This window comes from Hippocampus bargibanti, linkage group LG14 (genome assembly GCF_051943395.1).
Source record: "Hippocampus bargibanti isolate YZ-2025 linkage group LG14, ASM5194339v1, whole genome shotgun sequence".
NCBI lineage: Eukaryota > Metazoa > Chordata > Actinopteri > Syngnathiformes > Syngnathidae > Hippocampus > Hippocampus bargibanti.
Window position 1 is genome coordinate 19,267,770 of NC_142747.1, and position 15,511 is coordinate 19,283,280.

Here is a 15,511-nt window from a genome sequence, read left to right on the forward strand (position 1 = left end):
TTCGCGATCAACACGGTGTTTTCAGACGTAAAAAAGTACCCAAAATGCATTGTGTGTCACTTTCTCAGTCAGGGGCGTTCCCTCTGTGACGTCACATTGGGCATCGTCATCAACTCGAAAACAAGACTTCATGAATATTCAGCGCAAGTCTTAAAAGGTAAAATAGAGCTATATGCGGTGGAATCTTTGTCAAATCCGCTCTGTAGAAGTCACTTAAAGATTTTTATTTTCACCGAAAAAAAACGGTTGATCTTCTCCTAATTCACGATTTAATGCGATACAGAACTCAGATCGTAAAATGGTTACAAATACATAAAAATATCAATTATGATGATTCGACGTGGAATTGTGATGATCCGTCCAGGGAGCGACTCACACGTAAGCTTTTCCGCTGCCAGCGCCGTCTGAAACGTGGGCTGCTCTGTAGATGTTCATGTTCTGACCTTGACCGCTTTTGGAGTAGTTGTATGAAAAATGTCTGTGGGATGATACAAATATAAATATTAAAAAAAAATGAATGGACTTGAACTGATTCACCGCCATTCATGAATTTATTCAGGAATTGAAAATATGACATCGAGCGCCATTTCCCAATTAGTTCGGGTTTAGTTTTTTCATGTGCCGATAAAGCGCTGGTCAGACCTCTGATAATTTTTTTCCCTTCCGCAAAGGGGGCAGCTTTTCCCCGTTTTTACATGTTAGCGCTTTGTTCCAGCTTCAGCTGTTGGTAAAGCGCTATATAAAACAATATGTATTTATTGAGTCGATGTGAGTATCTGATGTTGACAAAGCCATCAAGCTGGCTATCTAGCTGGCTACCTAGCTTGCTATCTATTTGCTGTCTATTAGCTATCTGGCTATCTAGCTAGCTATCTATCTATCTATTGGCTAGCTATTAGATAGCTAGTTAGCTTTCTATCTATTTCAGTTATTCCGGGTTGAGTGAACACTGGCGCATGTGGTTGCCGCTGCTCACCCACAGAAAAACTTATCCTGTGACTGTAAAGTGACCTTGAGAGTTTGAAAGGCACTTATAAATGAAATGTATTATTATTATTATTATTATATAAAGCAATATGTATGTATTGCATTGTATTTTGGACAGCCGCCCTCATTTCAAGCTCATATAACTCCAGACCCATATTATTTAGGAATTAACTCTTTTTTTTTCTGAAGAGAGACTAAGGTTTCTTACGCTGCATTGAATGTTTATGTAGTCCTAAAACTTAATATTCTGTGGGTCCTGGTATTCAAGTGACAATGACAAAAACTCTGGCACTGGAGTGGACACATTTTTGCACGTCTGGCAGTGAATGAGTTAAAAAAATGTTGAAAGACAAAAAGAAAGAAAAAAAAAGAAGGAAAATGTCATGAGCGGCCTGACGCTGCCCCCTGTGAGTGTAAACGGGTGTACTGCAGGATGGAATTTCATTTACGCATACCGTGCAGGTGGGAAGGATGAAGAGGAAGCACTTCCTCTTTTGGAGCAACACAACATTGCACCTCCCAACAAGGCCAGACCAGAAGCTGCCCAACCTAGATACAGCCCAGTGCCCAGCTCGAACCTGCAATGCATGCGTCTTCTTCATCATAATCATCATCATCATCATCATCACTGATGTTGTCATCAGCTTTATATTGACTATCGTTGTCATCATTTTAATGATTGCCCATCTTTATCATGACTGTCAGTGTGTCCTTGTCATCACTTGCTTTATGGAGTCAGTCTTAGTCAAAATGATGATTGTCATCGTCTATGTTATCATCGACGTACAGGAGCGGTCCATCGGTGAAAAGGTTTCTTCAGCCGTCATCTGTACTTCTTTGAAGATGTCGGACGTTTCGCTTCTTATCCAAAAGGCTTCGTCAGCGAACTAAAGTTTGACAGTGAGGTTAAAATCTCAGCGAAAGAAAATAGATGGTTTGAAAGGGGAGTAAAAGAAGCGATTTTCATAAAACAGCAAAACCCTTCACTAAATCACCATGGTGGGGTGAGGTTCAATTTGGCTCATTCCTACAACCGACTTCTTAGGCAAGATAGGCTTAGGTATGCTGATGATGTGATACCAGAGCAAATGGGGCAATCAGGCCTGCCATACTCAGGCAGGACAATAGAAGTAATCAGTGTAGCCGCAGGGAGTAGTCCTCTTCTCCCCCAAACTTGAGCGCAAGGACCAATCATAGCAGAGTCTGGCTATATAGGGATATATATATATATATATATATAGGGTCAAAACTACCAGCAAAAAAAAATAGTTCGCTGACGAAGCCTCTTGGATGAGAAGCGAAACATCTTGACACCTACAAAGAAGTACAGATGACGGCTGAAGAAACCTGTCATGATCATTCTGATGATCATCGTGTCATCATCACAATAATTCTGATTCTTTTTACCATCATATTACATCAATGACGGTCGTCATCATCATAATTAAAACGGTCACCTGACTCCATTGTATAGAGGATTGTAGAATTCATGGATCACTTTGCCAGCATACCAAGACACCGCGATAATGGTGGACAGCCCTGGACAGACAGACAGACAGACAGATTAGCATTTTTTGGGGGTCAATTGCATGCCCGAATTTGTGTCCCTGCACCTGATAGGATGAGCATAATTCCTCCACTCAGGATAAATTGTCTTTTAACTTGATCGGAGCCTCCGCCCACTTTACTGCACTTCAGTCCTAAAATGGACACGATGATTGCGGCCAGGCCCACCACCAGAGATGACATCATCAGAGCGCGACACACCTGCACATGCACTGACCAAATACATACACGCGTGGGTATATTGTTTTGTCTGATGTACATTTTATAAACATGTAAACAAGTTGTAGTGTTAGATATACATGTGGACAAACTAGAATGTTGAATGTATGTGTGGAAAAATTAACCAGTGTGTTTAAAACTGTATTTCAAATCACACTGAAACTGTTGTAGTGGCTGGAGTTGCACTCAACGGAATACAATACAATACAGCTTCATTGCTATGCATTTAAAATGTGACATCCAAGTCCATGCAAGTCAGAAAACTGGTCCATATATATAAGGCGCTTTGGATTACAAAATGTCAGCTTTTGAGAAAATTAGCCTTATATTGCGGAAAACGTGAACTATTGTGAGTTCCTTTTAACTCATTCACTGCCAGAAATGTGCAAAAACGTGTTAACTCCAGTGCCAGTGTTTTTGTCATTGTCAATCGAATTCCAGGACCCACAAAATATTGAGCTTTAGGATAACTAGCTAGCAGATAACTAGCTAGATAGCTAGCCAGTAGATAACTAGCGAGATAGTTAGCAATTGGTAACTAGCTAGACACCTAGCCAATAGATAACTAGCTAGATAGCTAGCCAGTAGATAACTAGCTAGATAGCTAGCCAATAGATAGCTAGCCAGCTACATAGCTATATGTACAACTCTTTCAATCAACGGTGAGAAAGAAAAACTCCGATAATTCTTCCGAATGAGTTCAAATGAACGCTGACCGAACGCCGTCCGACTGACCTGGTAGGCCGAGCAGAGTTTTGAACTTGTGACACTGCAGCGTTCCCAGCGAGGTGGCAGCGCAGCTCATCCAGAGGCCTTCAAACTGCCACTGGCTGCTACTCAGTGACTCCGCCTGACTGCGAACCTTCCACAGTTGCGACGATGTGCAGCTGGATTGAAGACACCATGAAAGCACGCCCGCAACTAAGCCGCAAATCTGCAGGCCCGTGGACATGATGCGCTGCACTCACAAGCATGGAAAAAAAAAGGTCAGTTTAACTTTGGAAAGTGGAACTAGGGGGTGTGTAGCTGTTAAATTTAGTTTAAAAAAAAATCATACATTTATTTAGCCATATTAGACATTATTGTTCCGGTATTATATTTTTTTGTGTTTTGTTGAAAAGAAACGGAAAAAAAGATGGCTTCCACATGGCACTCATTCGTCATATCAACAATTTTTTTTGACCTTTCGTAAAAGACGCCGTTAATCTCAAAAAGTCCTACTTTTATGGGCGACCAGTCCGTTTGTCCATCCTGACTTGAGAGCAATTCAGTTTGAATTGGATGAATGGAAAAGCCTCGTTGATTTAATTTGCTATTAGCTATCTATTTGCTAGCTGTTAGCTATCTATTCGCTAGATAGCTAGTTTGCTATCTATTTGAGTTACTTCCGGGTTGAGTGAACGCTGGCGTGTGTGGCTACCGCTGCTCATCCGCAGACAAACTTATCCTGCGACTGTAAAGTGACCTTGAGAGTTTTGAAAGGTGCTTATAAATCAAATTTATTATTATTGACCCACAAAAAAGTCAAGAAGATGAACATGAAAACACATTAAAAAGTCAGCCATTTTGTTTTGAATCCGCCATTTCACAATTGTTTTTGCTCACAAGCAAGGGTCCTTCAGATGTTTTGAAAACGTAAACCCCGGAGACAGTTTGACTTTGCAACATAAAATTTGGTCAACTTGTCTGTGTTGAATAGACCCACAAAAATAAGATTCATAAAAGCATACCTTACATCTCATTGGAGGTCTGACATTTCAGTTGGAAGACGCCACTTTATGGTCATTTTGGATATTTAAAAACAAACAGGTATTTTGTTCAATAGCAACCCAATTTGTAACATTTACACCAAACTGTTGAATGAAACAAATATGTTCAATAAATTCACTTTTTGTCATTTAGTGAGGCGAAAACATGGTGGTTAAAGTGTTTTGACTAATGTTAGAACAGCCTCAATTATACAAACTAAAAAATACATAGCATAAAATTTAAAAAAAGAGTCTGAAGAAGCCATATTTGGAAAAAACAGTAATCCAAATATTCAGGTTCTTACCGTCTGCTCAAAACTGTGGAAAGAGGGCAATGAGAAGTTGTGCTTTATTGTCCAGAGTCGTGCTTTCAGGTCACTTTTGTGATGTGAAAGCTCTGAACCGCGTTTCGGGTCAATGAACTCTTTAAAAAGCCGATGCTCCAAAACACTTGTCGGTGTGTCCTCATCAAAATGGTAGTTTCACCTTAAAAGAAGCTCAAACAAACAACAGTGACATTTACTTGAGGGGAAAAACAATTAATTGCGATCGAGGAACTTGATTCAAGCTCATGAGTGAAGTTGACTTTTCATTTAAAAGTGCACTTTGTGTATGTGAGAGCCAGTTTGTGGACTTCAGACTGTCAAACAGGTCTTGTTTGCAGGACATCTGCTGTCTGTCAAAGTGGACTCATCCAAAATCACATCTAAAAAAAATAACAAAATCAAAAACAAATAAAAATAAAATCCCTCCTGGACATTGTAACCGATTTAATGCTAATTTGTCACGTGAAAAAAAAACGTTTTTTTTCCTGGAAATATTTTTGACCTAATACATAGCTGCCACATTACTAACGGCTCAATATTTCTTTACTTACTGAGAAAAAAAAACCTACGCGTGTGTAATAGTTCATTGCGCAATTTTATTAACAAAATTTCACACGTAAACATTAATACTTTTAACACATTACAACGTATTTCTACTAATAATCAAGTATGTTCTTTGTTGTAGAGCATTGTGGCTTTTTTGCTTAGAACAAATTGAATTTGAAAAAAAAATGACATTGTGTTCTTACGATGTATAATGTTTATAAATAATAATAATAATAATATTAAGGCGAAAATAAACACGGTAAAACGTTTTCATGATTTCAAAATAAAATTCCACTTGACCGGAACTTGTCTTCTCGAGACGTTTCACACGGACTTGTTTGCTCGGTGCTCGACTTCACTTTTTACGAGTAAAAATGTTTGTTTTAAATAACACTACTGCTATTATTGAACGATAAAAACGGAATCAAAAATATCTAAAAATTATATTGAACAATTTTTGCGTTTCCAGTACAAACTTTCTTGTATGCCGTGCACATCTAAAAATCGTACAGAATACGCCAAAATGCGTCCGGTTGACAGGTATGCCAATATGATGCTAACCTAATTCCAGAACTCCGCCACTTTAGGATTTATTGGTTTAACAGCTCTTGATGTGGTTTATTGCGATTTCAATCCAAATGCTTCCCTGCTGGTGATTTTAGATAGCGCCTTTATTGGTGTCACATAAATACATAAAACATCATAAAAGCAACAGGTTGTTGACATTACCTCGAATGTGAAAGTGGGCAAAATGAGAGGCCATATCACTAAATATGATTTTGTATTGACCTGTTAGTTTAATAAGTTCTAATTAGTAAGGTTTAAATAAAAAAATGGGGGATCATTGTCTTATTTTTAAGAGTGTATGATCAAAATAACAAATGACATTGCTCATTATGAGGTTCAATTCGTAATGTGACTTGAAGTGGTTTTACATTTCTGACTTTGTGATTGATTGAGTCAAGGTCGATTTCCACCAAAATTGAATCAGCTTTGCATCTTGTCTTAGCAACTTTTACTTTGTTGTAGTATATCAACATTTATGAATCACATGATGAAACATATTTGTCAAGACTACTTACTAATAAAGTAAGAAAAACGTTTGTTGCTCTTCAGGTGAAGTACGCCAAATGGCTGATCTGTACAGATATTATTTATCAATTTTACAACAAGTCCGTTCAAATGTCCTACGTGGATCCTCCTCGCTCACCCCCATTTCCGCCACCCCGACCAGTCCGTAGCTCATGCCAAAACTTGACAAATGGCTCACGGTTCTTCCAAATCAGCTCGTGTCCAAAGAGGATGTACCAACTGCGGGAAGGAACCAGAATACAAATTCAATGCATTCCAACACTTTTATATTTTAACTGACCATCTGCCAAACAAATTACAGACAATTATAAGCCTTAAAGATACATCCCATACAAAATATAGCACTGAAGCAACTTAAGAACAAATTCACCTTACGAACGACCATTCAGGACTTACATGCCAAACATGGCGCCACCCAGATGAGCTGCGTGGTCGAAAAAGCGCCATCCCAGCACCAGACCTGCTGTATCCATGGCAACAATCGCCTTCAGTGCCTGCGTGGAGACGAAGAGACAGAGACGAGTGAATGCAGAAATAGAAGGGTGGAATTTTCTCAACGGATGGATAGAGTGTTGAGTGAATGTACAGGCTTACGTTGGCCGCACTAAAAGTGAACATCGGGAGGAAGATGATGGCCAGTTTGGCTTCAGGCATTTTGGTGCAAACGGCAGCCAGGATGGTCATGATGGCTCCCGACTTAAAACACACACATTTTATATTCAACATATATTGTACAGTACCACAACGTTGGATGGATTATGTAATGGTGACGCATCATGACGCAGCAAATGGCTTACCGCTCCCAGAGAAGGACCAAATCTCCCGGTGGCCATTTTGCACACGTAGCTGAAGAAGGTGGAAATCACGCCTGAGCGAGCAGACATACACACACGAGCACACACACACTTTTTAAATCATTTATTTTAGTTTGTGTTAACCATAGCTTTTATTTTAACTAATTCACTGCTATTCCAGAATTTATTTGGGAATTGAAAACCATGACGTGGAGCGCCATTCCCGAATTTAGCCGGTTTTTGTTTTTTCTTGCGGGGTTAGGGGTGCGTTTCAAGCTTCGGTCAGACCTCTGGCAATGTCTTTCCCTCCCCACCAGGGGGTAGCATTTACCCTGCACCCACTTTCAATGCAGGTAACGCTACACCCAAGTGAGCTTGATATAAACTTTTCTTTTCTGATGAAAGAAAAAGTCTTGCTTGGGTGCCAATAAAGCATTGGTCAGACCTCTGGCAATGGTTTTTTTTTTGCCCTTCCACGAGGGAGCAGCATTTCCGTTTTTTTTTCCATGCTAGCGCTTTGTTCCAGCGTCAGCTGTTGTTAAAACGCGATATGACTCAATATGTATGTATTGTATTTTGTACAGCCGCACTCATTTCAGGCTCAGATAACTCCAGAACCATATAATTTAGGAATTAACTTTTTTTTCTGGTGAAAGAAGAGACTCAAATGTTTTTTTACACTGAATTGAATGTTTATGTAGTCCTAAAACTCAATATTTTGTGGTTTTTGAGTAAAAATGACAAAAACCCTGGCACTGGAGTGGACATTGCACATCGTCTGCCAGTGAATGAGTTAAATATATGCAAGAATGATGTAACTTTATGACTTGCACAGGTGTGTGTGCATGTTGTATTCTTACCAGCCGACATGTAGACAGCCAAAAATTGTTCCCTTCCCAACATGGAGACGGCGCTGGTGGAGAAGCTCCAGAGGACATACATGTTGGCGGCCATATGGAAGAAGGACACGTGGCTGAAGGTGGACAGCAGCATCGGGGAACACAACGTCTCTGGAGTCAAACACATGCACAATATATTAATATAAATAAGAATTTGATTGCCGTTATAAAAGTGCCCAAAAAAGGATGTTTGTCTGACTGGAAACGGGGTCTGCGGTGAAGTACTTGAACATGGAGCGCTGAAACCGCGGGACTCGCCAGCAGCAGAAAACAACCACGTTGGCGGCTATGATGGCTGAGAAACAGAAGGGACAACTTAAAAAAAAAGACATCAAAGGATAATAATAATAATAATAATCCATTTCATTTCTAAGCGCCTTTCAAAACTCTCCACGTCACTTTACAAATGGAGTTTTAGGACTACCATAAACATTCAATGCAGCGTAAGAAACCTGAGACACTCTACTTTCATCAGAAAAAAAAGTTAATGGCTAAGGTATACGAGTCTGGAGTTATATGAGCTTGAAATGAGGGTGGCTGTCCAAAATACAATGCAGTACATACATATTGGCTAATAATAATAATAATCCATTTCATTTCTTAGCGTCTTTCAAAGCTTTCAAGGTCGCTTTACAGTCAGAAGATCAGTTTTTCTGTGGGTGAGCAGCGGCAGGCACACGCGCCAGCATTCACTCAAGTTATCCATTAGCTAGTTGGCTAGCTATTAGCTGTCTAGTTTGCTGGCTGTAAGCTGTTGGCTATCTGGCCATTACCTATTTATTAGCTAGCTAGCTAGCTTTCTATCTATTTGATAATAATAATAATAATAATAATAATAATAATAATAATAATACATTTCATTTATAAGCGCCTTTCCAAACTCTCAAGGTTACCCCCCAAAAAAGGGAAATGCAAAAAACATTGCTAGAGGTCTGTCCAGCGCTTTATTGACACACAAGCAAGAAAAAAAACAATGTCGTTCATTGAAGGTGCGCCTTATAGTCCGGCGCACACAAATGAATGGGGAGACAGATAAATGAATGGACATCCCCTCACCTGTGACCGTCCTCTGTCCCTCACTCAAGCTGTTCCACCATTGATTAACCTGAAATACAACCAACCAATCAGAGCCAAGCATGTGCGAGCGGGGAACAGATGTCAATCAATCTACAAACCTCCTTGCGGACGTCCCCTCGCTTCTGCGGCCGTACCTTCTCCAGCCAATCGGTTCGTAGCTCGTCAAAGTAGCTTTGCACGCGAGACTTGAGCGATTCGTACTGCCAGATGGCCGCCGAACCGAAGGAGCAGCCTGTAAACTGACAGGAAGTCAGCACATGTGTTGCGTGGAAGAATGTATGTTATGTTTAGCTCTAATGCTAATAGCTATTTTTTTAAATGGCTTTGTTTTGCAACATTTCTTTTCTTTTGTTTTGAAGCTCATATAACCCCCCAAAAATTATCTACCATTATATGTCTGTGTAAGTTCTCAGTCGTACAAGAGTGGTCCATCGATGACAAGGTTTCTTCAGCCGTCATCTGTACTTCTTTGAAGGTGTCGGACGTTCCTCTTCTTATCCAAGAGGCTTCGTCAGCAAACTAAAATCGTTTGCTGGTAGTTTTGGCCCTATATATATATATATATATCCCTACCGTCCAGACGTGGCGGTACAAGACTCTGCTATGATTGGTTCCTGCTCTCAGGTTGGGGGGAGCAGAGGACTACTCCCTGCGGCTACACTGATTACTTCTATTGTCCTGCCGGAGTATGGGGCCTACGACTGGCCTGATTGCCCCATTTGATCTGGTATCACCTCATCGGTATAACTAAGCCTATGTTGCCTAAAAAGTCGGTTGTAGGAACGATCAAAATTGAACCTCACCCCACCATGGCGATTTAGTGAAGGGTTTTGCTGTTTTATGACATCTGGACAGTAGGGATATATATAGGGCCAAAACCACCAGCAAAAGATTTTAGTTCACTGACGAAGCCTCTTGGATAAGAAGCGAAACGACCGACACGTTCAGATGACGCCTGAAGAAACCTTCTCATCGATCTACCATTATTGTATCTATGACACCACCTACCCCCACGGTGAAAAGCAACGGGCGCACCAGCCGGCCAAATGCACGTGGCGAGCTCGGTGACGAAGGAGGAGGCGATTCCCACTGAGGACTGGACGTGCGCCGGTGGGACGCCACTTCTGCTGAGTCCAAGTGTCCAAGTTCATCCTCAATTTTTTTGCTGTCGGGTTTTTTGGCGACTTTGCGGAAGCCGGAACGCTGCTGCAAGTTGTGAGTCCACCTGTTATACATAAAGGGAATGACAAGATTTAATTTATGACTGTTGTGTTTTAATTTTTGATGATGAAGTTGGTTGTCGAAATACAGGTTAGAGTCGATGAATGGTTTCTTCAAAGCCTTTCCAAACAGAATATTCCAGGACATTGCTAACTAAGAGCAGCGGGGGTTCACTTGTGCTCTTCCTGCAGCTAAGTCTCCCACCTGCCTCCCCTCGTGCTCCGGAGAACGTCCTCACTGGTCCGACAAAGTAAAACGCCGAAGCCCCTCCATGCCGCCATGTTGGAGCAACTGTTCACTTCCGGGTTGGCGAGCGCTGTCAAGAGCAAGTGGAGGCGGTTGGTTGAATAAGCCAAGAGGACAATAATAAATAAGTCGGAAGAACAAAACAATAAATAGGATATTATTTTATTGCTTTGCTTTGGTAGATTTTACACGTGTCTTTACTCTACTTACGTATTTATTTTACCGATTACTATTATTTGGACATTTTAGCTTCTACTATATCAAAACAGGCCGGTTCCATAGGATAAATCTATACAATTAATTGTTGAAATAATATATATTTTTTTAAGTAATTACATTTGAGATAATTTTAATTTAAGTACAGTAAAAGACTTTACTTTAGCGAGTTTTTTCGCCACTTCTGACAAAACCTTCACAATAAAATATACCTATTTTTTTTATCTGCTCAATGAAAGTGTTTGGACTGTGACGTTATATCGACAGGTGGTTCAATTTCGTCTTTTAATTCATGTTAAACTGTTTTCACAAAGTGGATACGCGATGAAAACGCAGCTAAATTGTGAAGGCCCAGTAGCGGAAGTACAGATCTTATTTCCGGTTGTTGTTTAAGCTGATGTGGATGTGATTTTTGATGCGTTCCGCTGGCGTTGATTCTGTTCCTTTACGCCTATTTCGGCTCACCATCCCGGGCAGCAGTAAAGTGTGAAACATCACTGAAACCGCTGTGGAGGAGGAATCATGGCCGCACCTGCTCTCTCCAGTCGTGCCGGCTCGGCTGGAAGCCTCGGGAACAGCCCCACCATGGCTGCCGCCGGCAGACTGCCCCACGGCAGCAGCGGCGTCGGCCCCGAGTTGGACTTTAGGTCAGCATCCCGCATGGAGGATCTGAACCGGCTCATCCAGGAGTTCAGCAAGCACGACCAGCGTGAGTACGACGATCAACGGGCTCTGGAGATACACACAGCCAAGGACTTCATCTTCTCCATGCTGGGTGAGGAGCCTACACACATGTTGAAATGTATTCATACATAAACACGTTAACACAAATTTAAAACAAACATAAATAGACGCAGATACGAGAAACATAAACGCGGACACATTTTAATACACGTCCTGCAAGAGGTCCTAAAGGCATTGGATGAAATATGTCCATGGCAACTGAAACCTGACTGGAAAAAAAATAACCCCGTTGGCCAAGACACACACTGCGGAATGAAAACGATTGTTAAAAAAATTGATTACCACTTTAATTCAGTTGTAAATGTAGATCTGTGCTTCTGATAGTGTTTATCCCTGCACAGAATCCTTTGTATGCATTGAAGGCATGCCACTTTTGTAGTGTATCCTTTCTTAAATCTTTCGTATTGTTTGTTTGAATACATTTCATTTATAAGCGCCTTTCAAAACTCTCAAGGTCACTTTACAGTAACAGGATAAAGTTTTTCTGTGGGTGAGCAGCGGCAGCCACACGTGCTAGCCTTCACTCAACCCCGAAGTAACTCAAATAGATAGAAAGCTAGCTAGCTAGCTAATGGAGAGCAAATAGATAGCCAGATAACCAACAGCTAGCCAGCTAGATAGTTTACAGCGAGTCAGCTAATAGCTAGCTAGCTAGCTAATGGATAATAAATAAATAGTGAATAGATAGCCAGATAGCCAACAGCTAGCCAGCTAACAATTTTTTGCTTTTTTTAATGTTGTTGTGCCGATGACCATTTTGTGTTTGGGAGCCTTTTCCCGAACGAGTTGCTTGTTCTATAGCCACAAAGGGACATAAGTCTTCTTGTGCTGGTCCCAAGCCCGGATAAATACAGAGGGTTGTGTCAGGAAGGGCATCCGACGTAAAAGCTTGGCTAAAACAAACATGCGAATCAAACCTCTAATGAAGGAGGACACTGATTTGCTGTGGCGACCACTTGAAGGGAAAAGCCGTAAGGAAAAGAAGAAGAGATTATTATTATTATTATTATTATTATTAAATTGTTTGTTCTTCAGGAATGGTCCAAAAGTTGGACCAGAAGCTGCCTGTGGCCAACGAGTACCTGCTGTTGTCGGGTGGTGTGCGCGAAGGTGTCGTGGACATGGACCCGGATGAACTGAGCGTATATGCGCGCGGCGCCGACTATGACATGGACTTCACCTTACTTGTCCCGGCGCTCAAGTTGCATGACCGCAATCAGCCAGTTACGCTGGACATGAGACACTCAGCGTTGGGACATTCCTGGCTCAGCCTCCGCCTCTTTGACGAGGGCACCATCAGCAAGTGGAAGGACTGCTGTACGGTTGTGGAGCACATCAGCGGAGCTTCAAACTACTTCTTCTCGCCCACGTTGGTGGCCGACTGGTTCTATCAGGCTGTATCGCTGGTGCTTCTGGAGGTGTGTTGTTGTTTTATTGTAACATAATAAAATAAAGAGACATAGTTTGTAGTAACTGACAACTAAATACATCTTTGAAACAAAAGCAGAACATGACACCAAGGATGTTGGGTGGACCTTATATACTGGGAAATACGGTAATACTATATTCTCTTACCTAGACAGTGCAACAGAAACTGTTGAGGGACTTTAATCTAAAACAAATTTACGGTTTGCGCGTTTATTCTTGTATTTAAAAAAAAATATCAGAATTTATTAACTCATTCACTGACATACCCGGATTTATTCGGGAATTGAAAATATGACGTGGAGCGCCATTCCCGAATTTGTTTGGGTTTAGTTTTTTTCTTGCTGGGGGTGCAGATAAAGCGCTGGTCAGACCTCTGGCAATGTTTTTCCCTTCCGTGAAGGGGCAGCATTTGCCTTTGGTTTTGTTGAGCGCCATTCCCGTATTTGTTCTGTTTTTTTTTTTTCTTCCTGGGGGTGCAGATACAGCACTGGTCAGACCTCTGGAAATGTTTTTTCCCTTCCACGAGAGGGCAGCATTTGCCTTTTGTCCATGTTGGCGCTTTGTTACAGTTTAAGCTGTTTTTAAAGCGCTATATTAATCAATATGGATGTATAACATTGTATTTTGTACAGCCGCCCCCATTTCAAGATCATATAACTCCAGACCCATATAATTTAGGAATAAACTATTTTTTCTGATGAAAGAAGATAATCCAAGGTTTATTACGCTGCGTTGAATGTTTATGTAGTCCTAAACCTCAATATTCTGTCGGTCCTGGAATTTGAGTGAAACTGACAAAAACCCTGGCACTGGAGTGGACACATTTTTGCTATTGGCAGTGAACGAGTTAAATTATATGTTAAAAACAATGGTGATAAGTATGCGGCTTTGCTCTTTTTCTTGTAATATGACTTCTGCTTGAAAGAAAACATGTTGCTTTTGTAGTGGGGCAAACAATTATGTAATCTTGTTTACTGACAGTATTGCTTCTAAAACACGTACTAACCTTGGAGCTGTCCTTCCAATTGTCCTAAAACGCTCCCGCCCATACAGGTACAGAAGAAGCCTCAGAGGGGCGTTCCTCGCGTGGAAAAGGTGGAGCGTAACGGCACCGTGGTATCGGTCATCCTCGGTGTTGGCAGCAGCCGGATGCTCTACGACGTTGTGCCCGTGGTGTCCTTCAAAGGCTGGCCGGCCGTGGCCCAGAGCTGGCTGATGGAGAACCACTTCTGGGATGGCAAGATCACAGAGGAGGAGGTTATCAGCGGCTTCTACTTGGTACCAGCCTGCTCGCATAAGGGCAGACGGGAGAACGAGTGGCGGCTGTCGTTCGCCCGTAGCGAGGTGCAACTGAAGAAGTGCATCTCGCCTGGCCTCATGCAGGCTTACCAGGCGTGTAAGGCCATCATTGTCAAACTGCTGTCACGTCCCAAGGCGGTGAGCCCATACCACCTGCGAAGCGTCATGCTATGGGCCTGCGACCGGCTTCCCGCTAACTACCTGGCGCAGGACGACTTTTCCGCCCACTTCCTGCTCGGTCTGATCGACGACCTGCAGCACTGTTTGGTCAACAAGACATGCCCCAACTACTTCATCCCGCAATGCAACATGCTGGAGCACCTATCAGATGACACTGCCGTGCTCCACGCCCGCAAGCTCTCCTCGGTGCGTTCCGACCCGGCCGAGCACCTGCGCACCACCATCGAACACGCCAAGGCCGCTAACAGGCTGACGGTGGAGCTACAGTGGCGTGGCAGCACCGGCAACCTACCATCGCCGCAGTCGGATGCCGGCGGAGAGAACCAGCCGGACGACCGCTTGGCTAAGAAGCTCCAGCAACTGGTCACGGAGAACCCTGGGAAGTCCATCTCGGTGTTCATTAATCCAGATGATGTCACGCGGCCACACTTCCGCATAGATGACAAGTTCTTCTAATGTTATTTTTGCCCCGTGTTGTTTATATTCCTGTGTCACACTATCAAGTCATCTGCCTATTTTCTAGTCTTAGTTCCCCTTCACTTGCTGTATGTTTACCTGCTGGAGGCCTTCAGAATGATATCCACAAAGTCACCCAAGGAACTCCCATGTGGATGTCTGCACTGCTTTTCAGGCTGAGATTCACAAATGTACTTGGTGAAATCCACTGAAAGAAATCCACCGGGATATTTTGACCTGGAGAAATAGTCCAGGAGTCATCCACCCAAAGAAAACAGCTCGGAGTTGTCCACCCGAGTCAAAGATTCTGCCGTCATTCACCTGTAGAAATTGACCTAGACTTCATGGTCTCAGAGAGACACAATTGTAGACATCGAGCTGCTGACGTAGACCCAAGTAAACATAGAAATCCAGCTTGAAAACTTCGCCTGGGGACATTCACATTCAAGAATCCTCCAAGAAATCCA

At 42.2% G+C, this 15,511-nt stretch overlaps 3 protein-coding genes across 3 annotated transcripts; 1 reads left to right on the forward strand and 2 right to left on the reverse strand.

The window, feature by feature from the left end:
- Nucleotides 1-201: 201 nt before the first annotated feature.
- On the reverse strand, nt 202-3,724 carry LOC148888704 (claudin-7-like). The gene is made up of 5 exons (XM_089013107.1): nt 3,508-3,724; nt 2,601-2,765; nt 2,445-2,526; nt 1,443-1,565; nt 202-478 (listed from the first exon to the last, which is right to left on the reverse strand). The coding sequence occupies exons 1-5, from the start codon at nt 3,722-3,724 to the stop codon at nt 373-375; spliced, it is 693 nt and encodes a 230-aa protein (XP_088869233.1). The 3' UTR covers nt 202-372.
- A 1,149-nt stretch (nt 3,725-4,873) lies between these two features.
- LOC148888705 (presenilin-associated rhomboid-like protein, mitochondrial) lies at nt 4,874-10,398 on the reverse strand (the record flags this gene model as incomplete). Its single annotated transcript, XM_089014329.1, has 11 exons — nt 4,874-5,006; nt 6,475-6,531; nt 6,603-6,703; nt 6,881-6,978; nt 7,079-7,180; nt 7,282-7,352; nt 8,139-8,288; nt 8,377-8,472; nt 9,234-9,282; nt 9,353-9,486; nt 10,263-10,398. Coding segments are annotated over 11 exons (1,110 nt in total), but the record flags the coding sequence as incomplete, so codon positions are not given.
- A 1,061-nt stretch (nt 10,399-11,459) lies between these two features.
- On the forward strand, nt 11,460-15,281 carry LOC148888706 (nucleotidyltransferase MB21D2). Its single transcript, XM_089013096.1, has 3 exons — nt 11,460-11,712; nt 12,717-13,099; nt 14,163-15,281. Exons 1-3 carry the CDS (start codon nt 11,460-11,462, stop codon nt 15,042-15,044), a joined length of 1,518 nt encoding a protein of 505 aa, XP_088869222.1. The 3' UTR covers nt 15,045-15,281.
- The last annotated feature ends 230 nt before the right edge of the window (nt 15,282-15,511 follow it).